General features: G+C 44.0%; 1 protein-coding gene across 4 annotated transcripts in view; it reads right to left on the bottom strand.

Moving 5' to 3' along the window:
- STRS1 (DEA(D/H)-box RNA helicase family protein) overlaps positions 1-14,740 on the bottom strand; it is an 80,864-nt gene extending 66,124 nt beyond the window's left edge. The window contains exons 1-2 of one of the 4 annotated variants that reach the window (XM_086491074.1): positions 14,434-14,740; positions 13,676-14,224 (exon numbers count right to left, since the gene is read on the bottom strand). In XM_086491074.1, the coding sequence (XP_086347200.1) occupies positions 13,676-14,224; positions 14,434-14,566 (682 nt within the window). In that variant the 5' untranslated portion in view covers positions 14,567-14,740. The remainder of the gene's footprint in view (positions 1-13,675; positions 14,225-14,433) is intronic. The other 3 variants (XM_086491056.1, XM_086491047.1, XM_086491065.1) reach the window with 3 other exon arrangements.
- Between the last annotated feature and the right edge of the window lie 532 nt (positions 14,741-15,272).

Genomic DNA, 15,272 nt, shown 5'->3' with positions numbered 1-15,272 from the left:
CGGAACAGATTTTGGCACACAAAGAAAGGAAAGTGAAAGGCAAGGTTGCTAGGCATTACTTGGTAAAGTTCAGAAACTATCCACCAATGGATGCTAAGTGGATGGAAGAAGGTGAACTTGCAAAATCACCAACTGTGTTATCACTTTACCTTGAAGCCTTCGATTTGCAACCTACCTTGACCCCTTGAGTTTCAGAGCTACATGGATTGTCAGTGTGACAATGGATTTTGAAACAAATGATGTACATAGTATTTAAAGTGAGCTCAAATGAAATACCTGTTACATGAATGTTAGAGCTGTACAGATTGTCAGTTTGGCAATTGCTCTTATGGAATGTCCAAAAGTTTGGTTAGTGCTATAGAAGTGAATATTTCTTGTTAGTTTGTCAAGGATACAGTAGTTGCTTCTATTAAAGAGTACATGTGTAACTGCATTCTTAAACTGTCCGTTTGGGTATGCTCGAAAGTGTTACGGGATCCAACGTGTACTATAAGACAGTGGCAAAATGTGCAGCTACCATTTTGTCATTGGAAAGTTAGTGACTCAAAGCGATGGCAGAGTGCGCAGCTACCACTATGTCATTGGGAAAGGGTTCACACGCAGGCAATACATGTGTCGACGAGGTGTTGAATACACCAGGGTTGACGATGAGCATGTATGTGTCGTACATGTGTCGACAGGTGTTGAATACATCAGTGTTGACTGTAAGCATGTACGACATAGATGCAAACGAGGACGTTTGAGATTTCAAGAGCCCCGGGGGGGTGTCACCAGCGTGTGACTACTATCTATTCTTTTTGTTGATTTCTTTCTTATTATCTATTTACTTTCACTTTTTGGAAACACCCCTCGGGAAATCTAACTGCCCTGCATTGCATAGCTAGTGTGGAACTATCCAGAGGGAGTCCAGGCCTGAGGGCAAGAGAGCACTAAGGTTGGACAAGGACTATGGTTAGCCAAGTGGGGTCATTGACTAGCCAAAGTGGAATCCTTTGCTACAGAGGCTACAATTCAGTTTTGGGTGTGGCTACAATGTACAAAGGGAGTCGGATGACCTAGAAAGATACAATGGCAGCATCTCCTAAAATTTAGGGAACTGCTATTTTGGGACCTGAAAATGTGTTTGCGTCATTAGCTCCGGAATGACAAGAGGAACATTTTCTTACTCTGCTGTCAAGTCAACTGACGCACCAGTTGAGATATTTTTAGCCCAGTTGGCCAAAATCAGAAACTGGGCGAGGTGTCACTCTGTGAGCCTTCTGCCACTTCTAGCCAGAGGAGGGGGCGCCTAAAATGAGAGAGGAGGCTGATTTTCAGAATTTGTCACAAGTTAAGAGCTATGGAGTGCTTGCTTTCCCTCTTATGCACAGTGCGGTGCCAGGAGTGATGCCCTGCACGCTACGCACTGCCCTCTCTCTCCCCTTTGGCAGTATGTTATGCCCCACTAGTGGGCTCTTCATTTGACCAATGTACAGTTGTGTGGGTTCATGCGCGATTGCCGAGGCAAGAGCCTCTTACACAGGTACTGGATTAGCTAGCGGCTACTCCCCCCGCAGGTACAGGTGAATTCGGAGAGGTTTCACGTCAGAAATCTCGTCCGATTCAAAGGGCAAGTAGCCCTACAGGTGCGGGAGCTCGAGGACTTGCTAAGGATGCGACCGGCACGCGAAACGGAGCCCGAAACAGTAAATTACAGCCTGCTGTGTATTTTTGCAGGTTTAGGGTTTTGGCCCTAAACGATCCCTAATACCCCCAAGAGGTTCGGGGACGCAAGGGGACCGCTGTACAGGTGATCTGGCGCATTTTCAGGGCTGAAAACAGAGAATTCAGCGTGCTGCAGATTCTCGCCAGGTTTTGCAAAGTGCCCGTATGCGTCGGGAAAGTCAATCAATGCGTGGGAATACTGACTGTGAAGGGTCCTAGTACAGTTATGCTGCCGAAATCGGGCCGGAACAGTTGAAATTCAGCCAAGTGTGTGCGGGGCAGCTTGTAGGGATCCACAGCGCTTATTCCCTCTTTTGAACAATAAAGAAATATCGAAAGGGGTGCCTAAGTTAGGGGCAAATCTGGTGTCGGTCTACTCATACAGGTGCAATCTAGCAGCCTGTACCCCTCTCCCCTTTGTTGTGTCTTGAAAGTACAGGTAAAGTGGACGACAAATTAAAAGGGTGAAAGCTAAATCAAGGTTTAAAGTAAAGTCTACCGCCCTTTTTGCATTGAAGTTAACAGGCCGGTTTCACACACACACACACATACTGTAGGTCACTTATGAGTCAAATCAGCCTCCTCTCTCAAAGTGAGCTGTCACAGAAATTCAGCGGGCTGTAATTCCTTGTTTTTCACTGCCGGGTGCCCAAAAGCCTGTACACGCATCCCAAGGCTCTCACGAGGCTCCCTCGGTGTGCCCTTGTAGATTAGGTCCGAAACCCTAAACCTGCAGAAAAACACAGCAGGCTGTAATTCGCTGTTTCGGATCGTTTTTAGCGGAGCAAACACGCCTACGCGTGTCCCTAGGGCTCCCGCACGCAATGGGACAGTTCCCCTATGAATTGGACGAGTTTTCACGCGAGAAAACTCTCCGAACTCGCAATCTTTTGCGATGGAACTGTGCGTACCTGTGTGGGATTAGCAATTAGCTAATCCGGTTTCTGTTCAAAAGGCTCTTGCCTTGGCAAACGTGCATAAACCCCCAGAACTGTACATGTTCAACTGAGTAGCCCAACTAGTGGGACATTACCATATGTGCCAAAGGGGAGAGAGAGATGCACAAGAGCAAATCATCGCGCTACATGAGACAGAGGAGAAGGCAAGCTTTCCATTAAAGCTGTAGACTTGCACCCACTACTGACACACACACTGTAGGTCACTTATGAGTCAAATCAGCCTCCTCTCTCAAATTGGGCAAAAATGCACCAGGAGCCGCCATGTGTCCAGTTTGCCCCTTTTGAGTTAATTCTCTAGTTCCCACTGACTTATAAAGTTGTAAGTGACTTTCCGAGTGGCCCAGATTTCATTTGGCGCACACAGGCTGAAATACTCATCAGAATTCAGTGCTAACTGGCCCGACCAGTCCCAGACTGACCGACCCAAACTCCCGCTATGAGAAACCTATTCGGCCGCAGCCGTTTCACACTGGCCATGCAATGTCCACTTGCACCTTTTCAAGGGTTCCGGGGAAAACAAGTAAAAATAAAAATAAATAAGAATATCTAGTACTTATTTACGGAAGGCTACAGGAAAAATACACCTGTGACACCTTGGACCTAGGCAAAGTCATGGGAAGCTCAAAAATGGAGAGAAATGGCTGAAAATCAACGTTAACAGCCTCCAAAACTGCTCCAAAAAGTCAATTACGAGTTCTGTTCTCCCAAACTTGGTAAATTGGCCAAAAAGTACCACTTGGCACTCATACATGCAATTTCCTCGCATTGGGCTTCCTGCTTAAAAATCTCTCAACTGGTGCATCAGTTGACTTTGCAGCAGAGCAATAAAATGTTCCCCTTGTCATTCTGAAGCTAATGACGCGAACAGATTTCATGGCCCAAAATAGCAGTTCCCTAATTTTTAGGAGATGCTTCCATTGGGCTCCCATTGGTCTTCTGACCATCTATCCCCATAGGGACCGCATCCAAAAATGCAATGTGGCCCAACTGTCGGATACTTTCCTTTGGTGACTTTATGTCTTTATTGGGTTGACTTCCTAGTATCCACCAACTTGCTAAGTGCGACGGGGGGACCTACATGATCTTGAACTGAGCCTAGACATCCTTTTACTTTACGAGTTCCAGTGCCGACCAACTTCTCGTCTGCGGGTGAAACTACTGTTCACATTGGCCTACAATGTCTGACCGTTTGCAACTTCAAAAAGAGTGTCTCAAAAATAAAACAAAAATCATTGGAAACAAACCAACAACTAAGGTTAGCAATTGCCACGTCCTCGTGACAATCGTCGTTGCCATCACCTCCCCCACCGCCACCGCCACCTCCGAACAATGGTTGGAGTCCGTATAGATATCCTTATTATCCATATCCGAGATATGCGCCTAACCAATCGAAGGATTTCAATGATGGCGACACGACAACAAAATTATTTACTTTTACTGAAGTGAAAGATCGGAAGAAAGCCTTGAAATTTCCACAACAATCGACAACATTTATGCTTTGGGGAATTATACGGACCGTATGGATATCCTTATTATCCATATCAAAGATTTGTGCCTAACCAACCAAAGGATTTCAAGAGTGGCGGAACGACAGTAAGAATTTTCACTTTTTGTGGAGTGAACGATTGGAAGAAAGCCTTGCATTTCTACAACAATTCGACAACATTTATGCTTTGGGAAATTATACGACAGAATCAAACACCTCTCGAGCAACGGGTTTTCTTAAGAATAATGCTATGCAATGGTGGAGTGCAAGTGCGACACAACCGCGTGCTCCAAGGACATGGCAAGCTTTCAAGACAAATCTGGATTTTTCCATGCTAAAATCCAGATTTTGTTAGAATGGGGCAAACATGTCCAACCAGGTTTTCAGGGTGCCTATGGCCAGTTTCGAGTGCCTAGAACAAAATTTGGTATGGTTGGTTTTTCGCAGCCATACGTACAAAATGCAAATACGACAGGTAAAACAGTTGATGCGAGTGCTGGAGTGAACAATCATGGAGCACCACTGTTACAAGCACCTGTTTATGACAACGTGGCTCCTTTGAGTCAGCCTAAGGATTACAAGGAAGGTGGGTAGGGAGTGAAGTTTGAAACTTTCAGAGGAACTGAGGATCAATTGAAGGCTTTGACCTTCATACAGCAGTTCGATGTAGCGTATGCTGGAGGAAACTTCACGGAATCTTCAAAGATACGCAAGGCTACCACTTTCGAAATGCGCTTCAATGGTGGACCGCATTGTTGAACCAGGGTCAAGCCCCAACGACGTGGGTCCAATTCAAACAGCCGTTTGCGCCTGCATGGTTGACAAACACTTTTGAAGTGGATGTGATGACAGAATGGCACAAGTTGAATGCTAAACAGTGTGCAAATATGGAAGAGTACAATAAACAGTTTTGGGCCGCACTGTTGCCAGTCAACTCTTACAGGTTTGTGCCATTGTCAGAACAGATTGAGAAGTATTGTTGCGGATTGCCCAAGAAAATCAGGGACTACTGCACAAAGACTACTCTCATGAATATGTTTCAGTTGATAAAGAATGCAAGAGTGGACAGCAATCTGTCGAAGGGAGATTCATATGGATATAATAGCCATAAGAAAGGGGCCCAGGGTAAACAGTTTTCAGCCAAGGGCAATGTTGCAGCAAAGCCTTCTGAGCCTCCCACAAAGGAGCCCTCCACTAAAGAAGCTAATACGTCCAAGAAGCAGTCTAAATCTTCTTCAAGACGAGGACAAGGACAAAAAAGGCATTTTTCTGGCAAAACCTTTGAAGAAAGGAAAGCTCTTAGGGAGGCCAAGAAATGCTACATTTGTGAACAGGAAGGACATTTTGCAAATGAATGCCCACAGAAGAAGTCATAGGATAAGGATGACAAGTAAGACCATAAAGGCAAGAAGCCAAAGCCGAGTGCAGGACTTGTCCCAGATTTGGTTGGAGACCAACCAGGCATAGATGCCACGAAACTATGCAGAGCATGGGGCAAAGTTAGAGACCAAACAGTGCTGGTTTTCTTTGATCCAGGAGCCCGTGCAAATTTCATATCACCAGAATTGGCATCATAGTTGGGCATTCATGCAGAGGAGATGGGTATGAGACGGGAAGCAGGTTTGGCATGCCCAGGTCATTCAGAACCTGTTACTCCCATTTTGGGGAAGCTTCGTCTGCACATTCAGAGCTATGTGGATGCATAAGAATTTCTTATTATGCCACTTGAGGGCTGTGATGTGTTACTTAGTATCCCATGGTGTTACAAGTTGCATGCTATGGTGGATACTTGCAACAAAAAAATTACCCTTGTACATAGAGGAAAAACTCATGTCCTTGATGTAAAGCTTAAAGGCGAGTCTGTTCCAATTGTTTCTACATCTACTATTTCATCTGCAATAAAGAATCATCTTTTTGCGTACGTGATCTTTGCAAAAGAAGTACCTGAAGTTGTATCTAATTTCTCTACCTTAGATAAAGACAGGTCAACTTTTTTGAGTGGTTTCAGTGATTGTTTTTCGGACTCTTTGCCGGGGGAGTTACCTCCCGAGAGACCTAAGGATCATACCATAGATCTTGTGCCAGGTTCTAGTCCACCGAATAGACCACCATACAGGGTTAGTGCAGCCCAACAGAAAGAGATTATGAGTCGGGTCAACGAGCTTTTAGAGAAGGGGCTGATTCAACCCTTTTTGTTCGCATGTACTCCTAGTGCAGAAGAAGGATGGTTCATGGCGCATGTGCATTGACTATCGCGCATTGAATAAAAATACCATCAAGAACAGGTTCCCCATACCGAGGATAGATGACATTCTTGATTGGCTTGAGGGAGCGTCATTATTTACGAGGATAGACCTAAAGAGTGGCTACCATCAGATACACATTAGGCCAGAAGATGTCCATAAGACTGCGTTCAGGACAACATTTGGTCTCTATGAGTTTCTTGTCATGCTATTTTGTCTCACAAATGCTCCTGCCACATTTAATAGAATGATGGACAGAATTTTTAGACCACATAGAAACTTCGTGGGTACCTTCTTTGATGACATGATTGTCTACTCAAATTTTGAAGAGGAGCATAGGGATCACTTGACCACAGTTTTCAATGAGCTATGCAAGAACATGCTACTCATTAATGCGAAGAAGAGTGAATTCTTTTTGGAAGAGATTCACTTCCTTGAGCACATTGTTTCAAAGGATGGGGTACGCATGGATCCCGCCAGAGTGGAAGCAATTAGGTCATGGCCAGACTTGAAGTCCATACATGACATTCGAAGCTTTCTAGTAGGCTTATGTTCCTACTACAGGAGGTTCATCCGAAATTTTGTTGAGATTGCTTCTCCACTCCATGCACTCCAAGGAAAAGCAGTTACTTTCAAGTGGACAGCCGAGGAAATTTTAGCCTTCAAACACTTAAAAGAGAAGCTAACTTCAAATCCGGTAATCATTTTGCCACATCTTTCAAAACCTTTTGTGGTTCAGTGTGATGCGTGTGGCCATAGTCTCGGCGCAGTTCTAATGCAGAATGGCCGAGTAGTCGCATATAAGAACGTAGTACTTTTGAAGACCGAAAGAAACTTGCAAGTTTATGAGAAAGAATTGCTAGCAGTAATTCATGTTCTCACTAGTTGGAAACTATCTGCTAGGAGCTGATTTTGTTGTCCAAATGGATCATCAAACCTTGCGATGTTTTCTCATACAGACAAAGTTGTCTGAGAAGCAGATGCGATGGGCAAACATCTTGTCATTGTTCCATTTTCAGATTTTGCATGTGCAAGGGAAAAAGAACGTAGTGGCTGCATTGTCACGAACGCCCCAAATTTCAGCAGTGTCAATTCCGTACCATTGTGAACTAGACGAAATGAAGACACAATATGCTGAAGATTCAGATTTTGCAAGGATCTATGACCAGCTTGTTGATGGGCAACATCATATGAGCACTATATGCTTAAGAATGAATTCCTCATGATGCATGGGAAGTTATGTTTTACTAAGCAGTACGGCCAAAGATTTTGATGGAAAGTCATGCTCCACCTTATGCTGGGCATCATGGAATTGATGCAACAGTGAAAGGGGTTGACCCCTTTTTTCTACTGGCCAGCTTTGCGTCAAGATGTTGACACATTTGTAAGATCATGCTTAGTTTGCCAAAAAGTCAAATTTGACAGGCAAAAGCAATCGAGATTGTTGTAGCCATTGCCGATCCCTGATAGGCCATGGGAAAGCATAGCAATGGACTTTATCTTTGATCTTCCAAGAACACAAACAAGCAATCATGGGATTTCGACTATCATTTGTCGGTTGAAGGTTCAGTAAGCAGGCCCATTTCATTCCTGTGAGGAAGAAGACAAAGCATGAACACATGGTCAAGATATTCATGAGCAATATCTTTAAATATCACGGGATGCCTCAGTCGATTGTCAGTGACAAGGATCCACGTATGATGAGTCTTTTCTGGAAGGCATTGTTTGAGAATATGGGCACTACGCTAAAGTTCTCTTCTTCGTTTCCTCCGCAAACTGATGGACACTCAGAAGAGGCGAATTCTACTGTCTAGGATCTCCTCAAATGTTATGTGTCAGAGCACAAGGCAACGTGGGAACACCGTCTCCCATTGGTTGAATATGCTTACAATAACACTGTGCATACATCAACAGGTAAGGCACCATTTGAGATAGTGGAAGGAGGGAAGAAAGTCCCGCCCATTTTGCAAACTAAGGACGAGATATTTGAGGCAGACAAGTATGTGCAAGATATGGATGAAACATACAAGAAGATAAAGATTGCTCTTGAGAAAGCTGCTGATCGTCACCGTCGTGAATTTGAATTTTCGCTTGGTGATTGGGTGCTTTTGCGCTTTAAAAAGGCCACGTTAAGGAAAAGGAAAGGCAAGGAACGTTTGTTTCCTAAGCTAAGTATGCGATATTATGGTCCTTTTCAGATTTCGGAAAAGACCAGCGATGTAGCTTACAAGTTGAAGCTACCAGAAGGCTGGAAAATACATAATGCTTTTCATGTCAGCCTTCTAAGACCTTTTATTGGTGATGTGCAGAGAATATGCTTGATGAGGAACAACCCGAAGTGGAAGAATTGGATGAGATCCTTGTTCCTGAACAGATATTGGTACATAAAGAAAGAAAGGTTAGAGGAAAGGTTGCAAGATGCTATTTGGTGAAGTTCAAGAACTATCATTCGTTGGATGCCAAATGGACGGAAGAGTCTGAATTGGTTGATTCACCTCAGTTATTGCAATTGTATCTTGAAGCTTTCCAGATGGAACCCACAGTGACTTGATGTAGCCTTTTTGGAGCGAGGCAAGAGCATGGTTCATGATGCTCAACAGAGTAGTTAAGCAATTGTATCTACTCTTTCCATACAGAATTTAGCTAGAGAAGTTTGTGCTCGAGAGTACACAAGAAGACTTCTATGTTTGATATATGTGTCGTAGCCAGGTTGGGTGGGATTGTTTAATCGTCCAACGCTACATTTCCAGAAGCATGTAAATCTTGGATTCCCATCATAGAATATATGTGATATCAGGTGATATTATTGGCATGCAAGCGAGGTCGCTTGCAGTATTTCAAGGGTGGGGTGTGTCACCAGGAGGTGTATTTTTCTTGTTTCCTTCCATAAATAAGTAGTAGATTTTTTTATTTATTTTTATTTTTACTTGTTTCCCCGGGACTCTTGAAAAGGTGCAAGTGAACATTGCATGGCCAATGTGAAATGGCTGTGGCCGAATAGGTTTCTCACATCGGGACTCTAGGGCGGTCGGTCTAAGACTGATGGGGCCAATTAGCACTAAATTCTAATGAGTATGGAAGCCTCTGTCCGCCAAATGAAGTCTGGGCCACTCGGAAAGTCACTTATAACTTTATAAGTCAGTGGGAACTAGAGAATTAACTCAAAAGGGGCAAACTGGACACATGGCGACTCCTGGTAGATTTGCCAGATCCAGCATGAAGAGGGGGACGCCCAATTTGAGAGAGGCTGATTTTTTACTTGAAGTGACCTACAGTGTGTGTGTGAGTAGTGGGTGCAGGTCTACAGCTCTAATGGAAAGCTTGCCTTCTCCTCTGTCTCATGTAGCGCCATGACTTGCTCTCGTGCATCTCTCTCTCTCCTATGGCACATATGGTAATGCCCCACTAGTTGGGCTACTCAGATGAATATGTACAATCCTGGGGGTTTATGCGCGTTTGCCAAGGCAAGAGCCTTCTGAACAGGAACCGGACTAGCTAATTACTAATCCCCGACAAGTACGCACAATTCCATCGCGAAAGATTGTGAGTTCGGAGAGTTTTCTCGCGTGAAAACTCATCCAATTCACAAGGGAATTGTTCCATTGCGTGTGGGAGCCCTTGGGACACGCGTGGGCGTGTTTGCTCCGCTATAAACGATCCGAAACAAGGAATTACAGCCTGCTGTGTTTTTCTGCAGGTTTAGGGTTTCGCACCTAAATTGCAAGGGAACATCAGGGGAGCCTCGTGAGAGCCCTGGGATGCATGTATAGGCTTTTGGACACCCGGCAGTGAAAAACAGAGAATTACAGCCCGCTGAATTTCTGTGACAACTCACCAGAAAGCTTCCAGATAACGAGGGAATCCGCCCTAGATAGGTACTTTTGACTACAGGGGTTTTTGCGCCGTTATGCTGCCGAAATCAGGTCGGAAACCTGCGTTTTCAGCCCTCGCGAGGTTTGGACAGCTTTGTGAAAGCTTGTACTAAGTGGTTGGATCGTGTACCTTAAATTAATAAATAAATACCAAAAGGGGCACCAGTCTTCAGGGCCTACAGGGTCGGTCTCGTGTGCACAGTGACATTCTAGTCGCTGGACGCAACTGTGTTCTCTTTCCTTCTCAGTGCTTTGTGTAAAGTTCACAGGTAATTGAAATAGTACCGCCCTCTACGTTGTACAGGCCGGTTATAGGAGTACCCACAAAGCTGATTTGAGGGATCATAGCATTATACAGGTCAATAGTGGGGCATGTACGCACTCTAGAGGGGTTATCTACATTAGTTCACTCCACTATCGGGGTGAAGCATGGCTGCCCACTCTCTCCTACTCTATTTGGTATGTATGGATGAGGTTTCTGACTATATTGGGAGAGGGTGATAGAGTTGCATAACTAGCAAGGACATGGATTCCACTATTGTTCTATGTTGATGATATTGTGTTGATCTCCAACTCTCTCGAGGGGATGCAACGTCACTTGGATGATTTGCATAGGTTTGCCCACCAGAATGGTTTGTCTATCAACCTTGGTAAACCATTTAACCAAGGTTATGATTACCACCACTCCACAATGGACCACGAGATCAGCACTCACATTCACGTACGGCCATGAGACAGTGGAGTATACAAATGCTTACACCTACCTTGGGGTGGTCTTTAGTGGACCAACATTTTCATTGAGGAGAGCAGCAGAGACTACAGATCATATGCAGCATTGGGTGGATTGGAGAGGATGTGTTCACAGATTCAATTTCAAGAGCCTCGAACGAAGCTCTGGTTTTTTGACACTCTGGTGGCTTCCACATTGCTCTATGGAGTACAGATACTGGGCCCTTCATTGGACCATCACGCGAGGTCGGGTCGCACTAATGGATGGGGAGACATGGAGAAGCCTTTGGTCTATATGATCTCACCGGTTATCAAAGCCAAGGCTTCAGTACCACATGCCATTATTCGAGCACAGCTAGCTGCCCCCCCACTAGTGGTTGAGGCGCTTACCATATCAATTTCCTTTATACACCACTTGTGGCAATTCCCTAGAGACAAATATGTCTGACTAGCACTCGAGTCCTCTCAACAGTTAGCTATGCAAGGAGATACAACATGTTGGTATGGGGAGATGACATCATGGTTTCAGGTACATGGGTTCAGTATGGATAGATTTCCCCCCTTCCAGTTCTCATTGGATGCACCCTCTCTGACTCTTACACAGTCCAAGATCACCAAGCTCATCCGCCAAGACCTAACTCAGCTAGATACCAAGAGGACTTGGATACAGTCAGCATAGGAGCTGGACATGAAGATGGCTTTCTACAGAGAGCATCTTCTCCAACCTACTAAGGATGGTTTTGTGACAAGGCTTAGATACATGGACACCCACTTATCTAATAGGAAACCATGTGCTATTGGCTAGATGCACACACCAGCTTCGGATCGAGACTAGTAGATACAGTGGAGTACCAGTAGAGGCCAGGACATGTCCCCTATGTCACATGGAGCCTGAGACATAGTTGCACTTCACATGCCACCGCCCAGTTTACTATGAGATACGAGGCCGCTTTCACTGCCTGTTCAAAGAGGGCTTTGGACCACTCTCTAGAGTCATGGGTATGAGGAACAAAGCTGTCTAGGACTGTTTTTGCTCGAGCTGCGCAGACACAAAGAGAGCCTAATGAGAGGAGAGGCTAGTCAGTCTCAAAGACGGATCACAAACTTCTTTACAAAGGACATTGGACAGCCTAAGAAGGAGCTACCACAATAGAGCTCACATTCTTCTCATACCAAAGGCACACTGATCGATTGAGCGACCGACCTAGGGAGATCCAGATGCCGACGACTGCGGAGGACTACACGGCATCGACAGAGGCTGCATAAGAGGATTCGGATCACTTTGGCCCGACATGCACGACGCCCGATCAGACTACTGACCATGGAAGAGATTGATGAGATCTGCCAATGACTGATGATGGATCTCCTGTGATTTAGCTCTTTTGAGGATTGTACACCCTACTCATCTTGTACCAGCCTTTGTATCAGCTCTTACCCATTATATCCCCACACACAAACACACATTGTGTTGTATTAGGCCTCAGTCACTACTTTCAACCCCCTACTCATATCCTACACAGATCCATCCACCTGCTAGTTCACATCTAGCATTTCAGGATTCTATAGTACCCCTTTTCCAGTTCCTTTTTTATTTTTGGTACTCATATATTATACCAAATTCACCGCGTTGTAACTTTTTGGTCTCATAGGTCATTTTGGCCTTCTGAAGACGTTAATATATAACATTTCACTTCATTTCATTTTCAAATTCTCTCTCTCAAATTTGTTGTCGCCAAACACGTGTCACAGGGTCCACTGTTTTAAACGTTTCCCCATTTCACACAAATCCAATTGCGTCGCTTCCCGCTTCAAGGCTCTGAAACAACGTTTCATTGGTAACCATGTCCTCAAGGTTTCATACAAGCCTACAAACCTACAAACATGGCATAAGCGGTGCACAATTCAATGTAACTAGAATGTTTCGTTGTTTTGAGGCTTTCGTTTTGTTTTGTTTCAAGAATGCCAAGAAGAACACAACACGAAACACATAGATTTTTAGAGGTTATAGGAAACGTAATACTTAGAAGTCTACTAGGCGGATACATCTTATATACATGGTCACACGAGTGGTAAAATGTGTTGCACATCGCAGGCTGTATGGTGAATTTTAAATTTTGAAATGTAGACTTTCTTTTAAACCTAAGAAACATGCTTGTTTTAAAACATTTCAAGCTTTTCGTGTTTCATAATTTTGAAATTTAGACTTTTTTACAAAAATGAAAAAGGCGTCTATAACAAGTTTGTTTCAAAATGTTCAAGCTTTTCGTGTTTTAATTCCTTTCGAGGAAACAAAACACCATGTCAAGCTAATTCCTCTTCTTCCAAAGCAATGTGGTATTATATAAATACTCAATGACTTCTATTCATGCTCATGTAAATGTGCCTAGAATGCCTTCTCATCACCTTTGCAAGCTACAACTTTCATTGTCATAAATCCCTACAAAAAAACACTTGATGTCTCTATTATGCACTTGTCAATTCATAAAACTGCTTTTTGATCTATGTCAAGTTGTTCCAAGCCACCATTTTGACTTCCAACATATAATTGGAAGTTCACAAGAGCTCTCACAATGCTTATCCCCACTAAGTCTGATCACAAAATCATGTAAGGTACCAGAATTACTACATAAGATTGAAACAACCAAAAAAAAAACTCCCCTATCATCTAAGATTATCATGTACCTGATCCAGTTGCAGCTATGCCGACAAGATCTCGCCCATCCAGCACGAAAGGCCATGCATAGGCCTGAATAGGAGAAGGTTTGTTGAAACTACTACAGCATTCCATCACTACTTTTGGAGCTTGAACTTCCACAAAGGACTCCAAAGGCCTAAATTTCTCATTGAGGGCATCCCTACCAGACACATTTACTTGCATCTTAACATTGTCCACTAAAACCCTTTGGTTCAGGCCATCAGGGTGAACCTGGTCTTCCAACTGCTCTCGAGTACCCATGGTCTTTTCTTTTTTCTTCTTACTGCTCGCCACCTCGTGATGCTTCCTTCTCTTGTGATTGGAAAAGACCACATTCTCGCAACCTCTGCCTTCTTCCAGGTCAATCTTTCTTTTCTTCTTCAATTCCATGTATCCATTGTTCACATGCTCAAGCCCACTAACAGCATTCTTGCATTTCTTTATGCTCCCCTTTTCTTTGCTCGAGGGAGGGGACGCATTCAACAGCACACTGTTCGTACCATTGGAATCGACAGAACTCTTTTGCAGGGTCTCATCTGGCAGAAAAAAGAGAAGTTGAAACTCAAGGCTTTCAGAATACATTTTTCCACGTTTCAGCCTAAACATTGTTGCAAGCTAGCGTTTTTTTCTCTCTTTTTGAAGAGGCCAGCGATAGAACGCCCTTGTGGCCTACTATCTATCACGTCACTGAACAGACAACATTTTAGCTCCAGCCATACAAGAGAGACAAGTCAAACCCACTAACCATTGGTGTGCTGCGCATTCCTGTTTTTTTCCTTCCTCTTCTGTTTCTTCATAGAATGAGCAGGCCCAGCAGGGCACTCTACCCGATGGTCGGAATGTCCCAGCACAAGGTCCGTCTTTACATCAGGACCCATTGGTCACCCTCACAGCTTTTACTTTTGAGCAACCAGCAAGCTTCCAACCCTAAAGCAACACCCCACTATCACTAGCGTTGGTTTTTTTTTGGCAAATCGCACAACTCCCGTGCTAGGTGACAAACAACGTCCCTGAACGCCAACGGGTCACTTGGCCGCATGCGAACCAATGACCTTGATCACCGACGATGAATGCTCAAACAACCAACCTAGACATCACTAGAGTTGGTTTTGATGCATTGTGCTCAAGAATTGTTCTCAAGAATTGCACCATCTTTGGTCGGAGCCACACGATTGGAAGTTGGATGTAGCCGATGTGTGGTAAAAAGAATTTGCATGTTATAATCTTGAAGATGCAAAGGAATGCATTTCGTGCACGGGGATGCTTGAGTCCATTAAAAAAGAAAATAAAAACCATGCACATGTATGGTATGGAGTTTGCCCATATTAACTATACTCGTGTGGGAACATGCCCTTTTTGTGCCGCTTTTATACCCCTCCAGTGTTGAAGAGAGACTTTTTCTTCTCCTTCAATGGGGGAAAGACTTTCTTGTTATAAAACTACTCTAGTTGCACAAGGAAGAATTCATTACCATGATTTCTAATAGCATTTGCAAAATTTTATTTTAAAGTTTTTCTAGTACCACCAAACACTTGTCTTTTTCATGGCGTTCCATTACCTAGTGTCGAAGGGAACCTAGTGGTT

This window comes from Adiantum capillus-veneris, chromosome 2 (genome assembly GCF_014529385.1).
Source record: "Adiantum capillus-veneris isolate H3 chromosome 2, ASM1452938v2, whole genome shotgun sequence".
Lineage (NCBI taxonomy): Eukaryota > Viridiplantae > Streptophyta > Polypodiopsida > Polypodiales > Pteridaceae > Adiantum > Adiantum capillus-veneris.
This window is presented reverse-complemented; position numbering and strand designations above follow the sequence as displayed.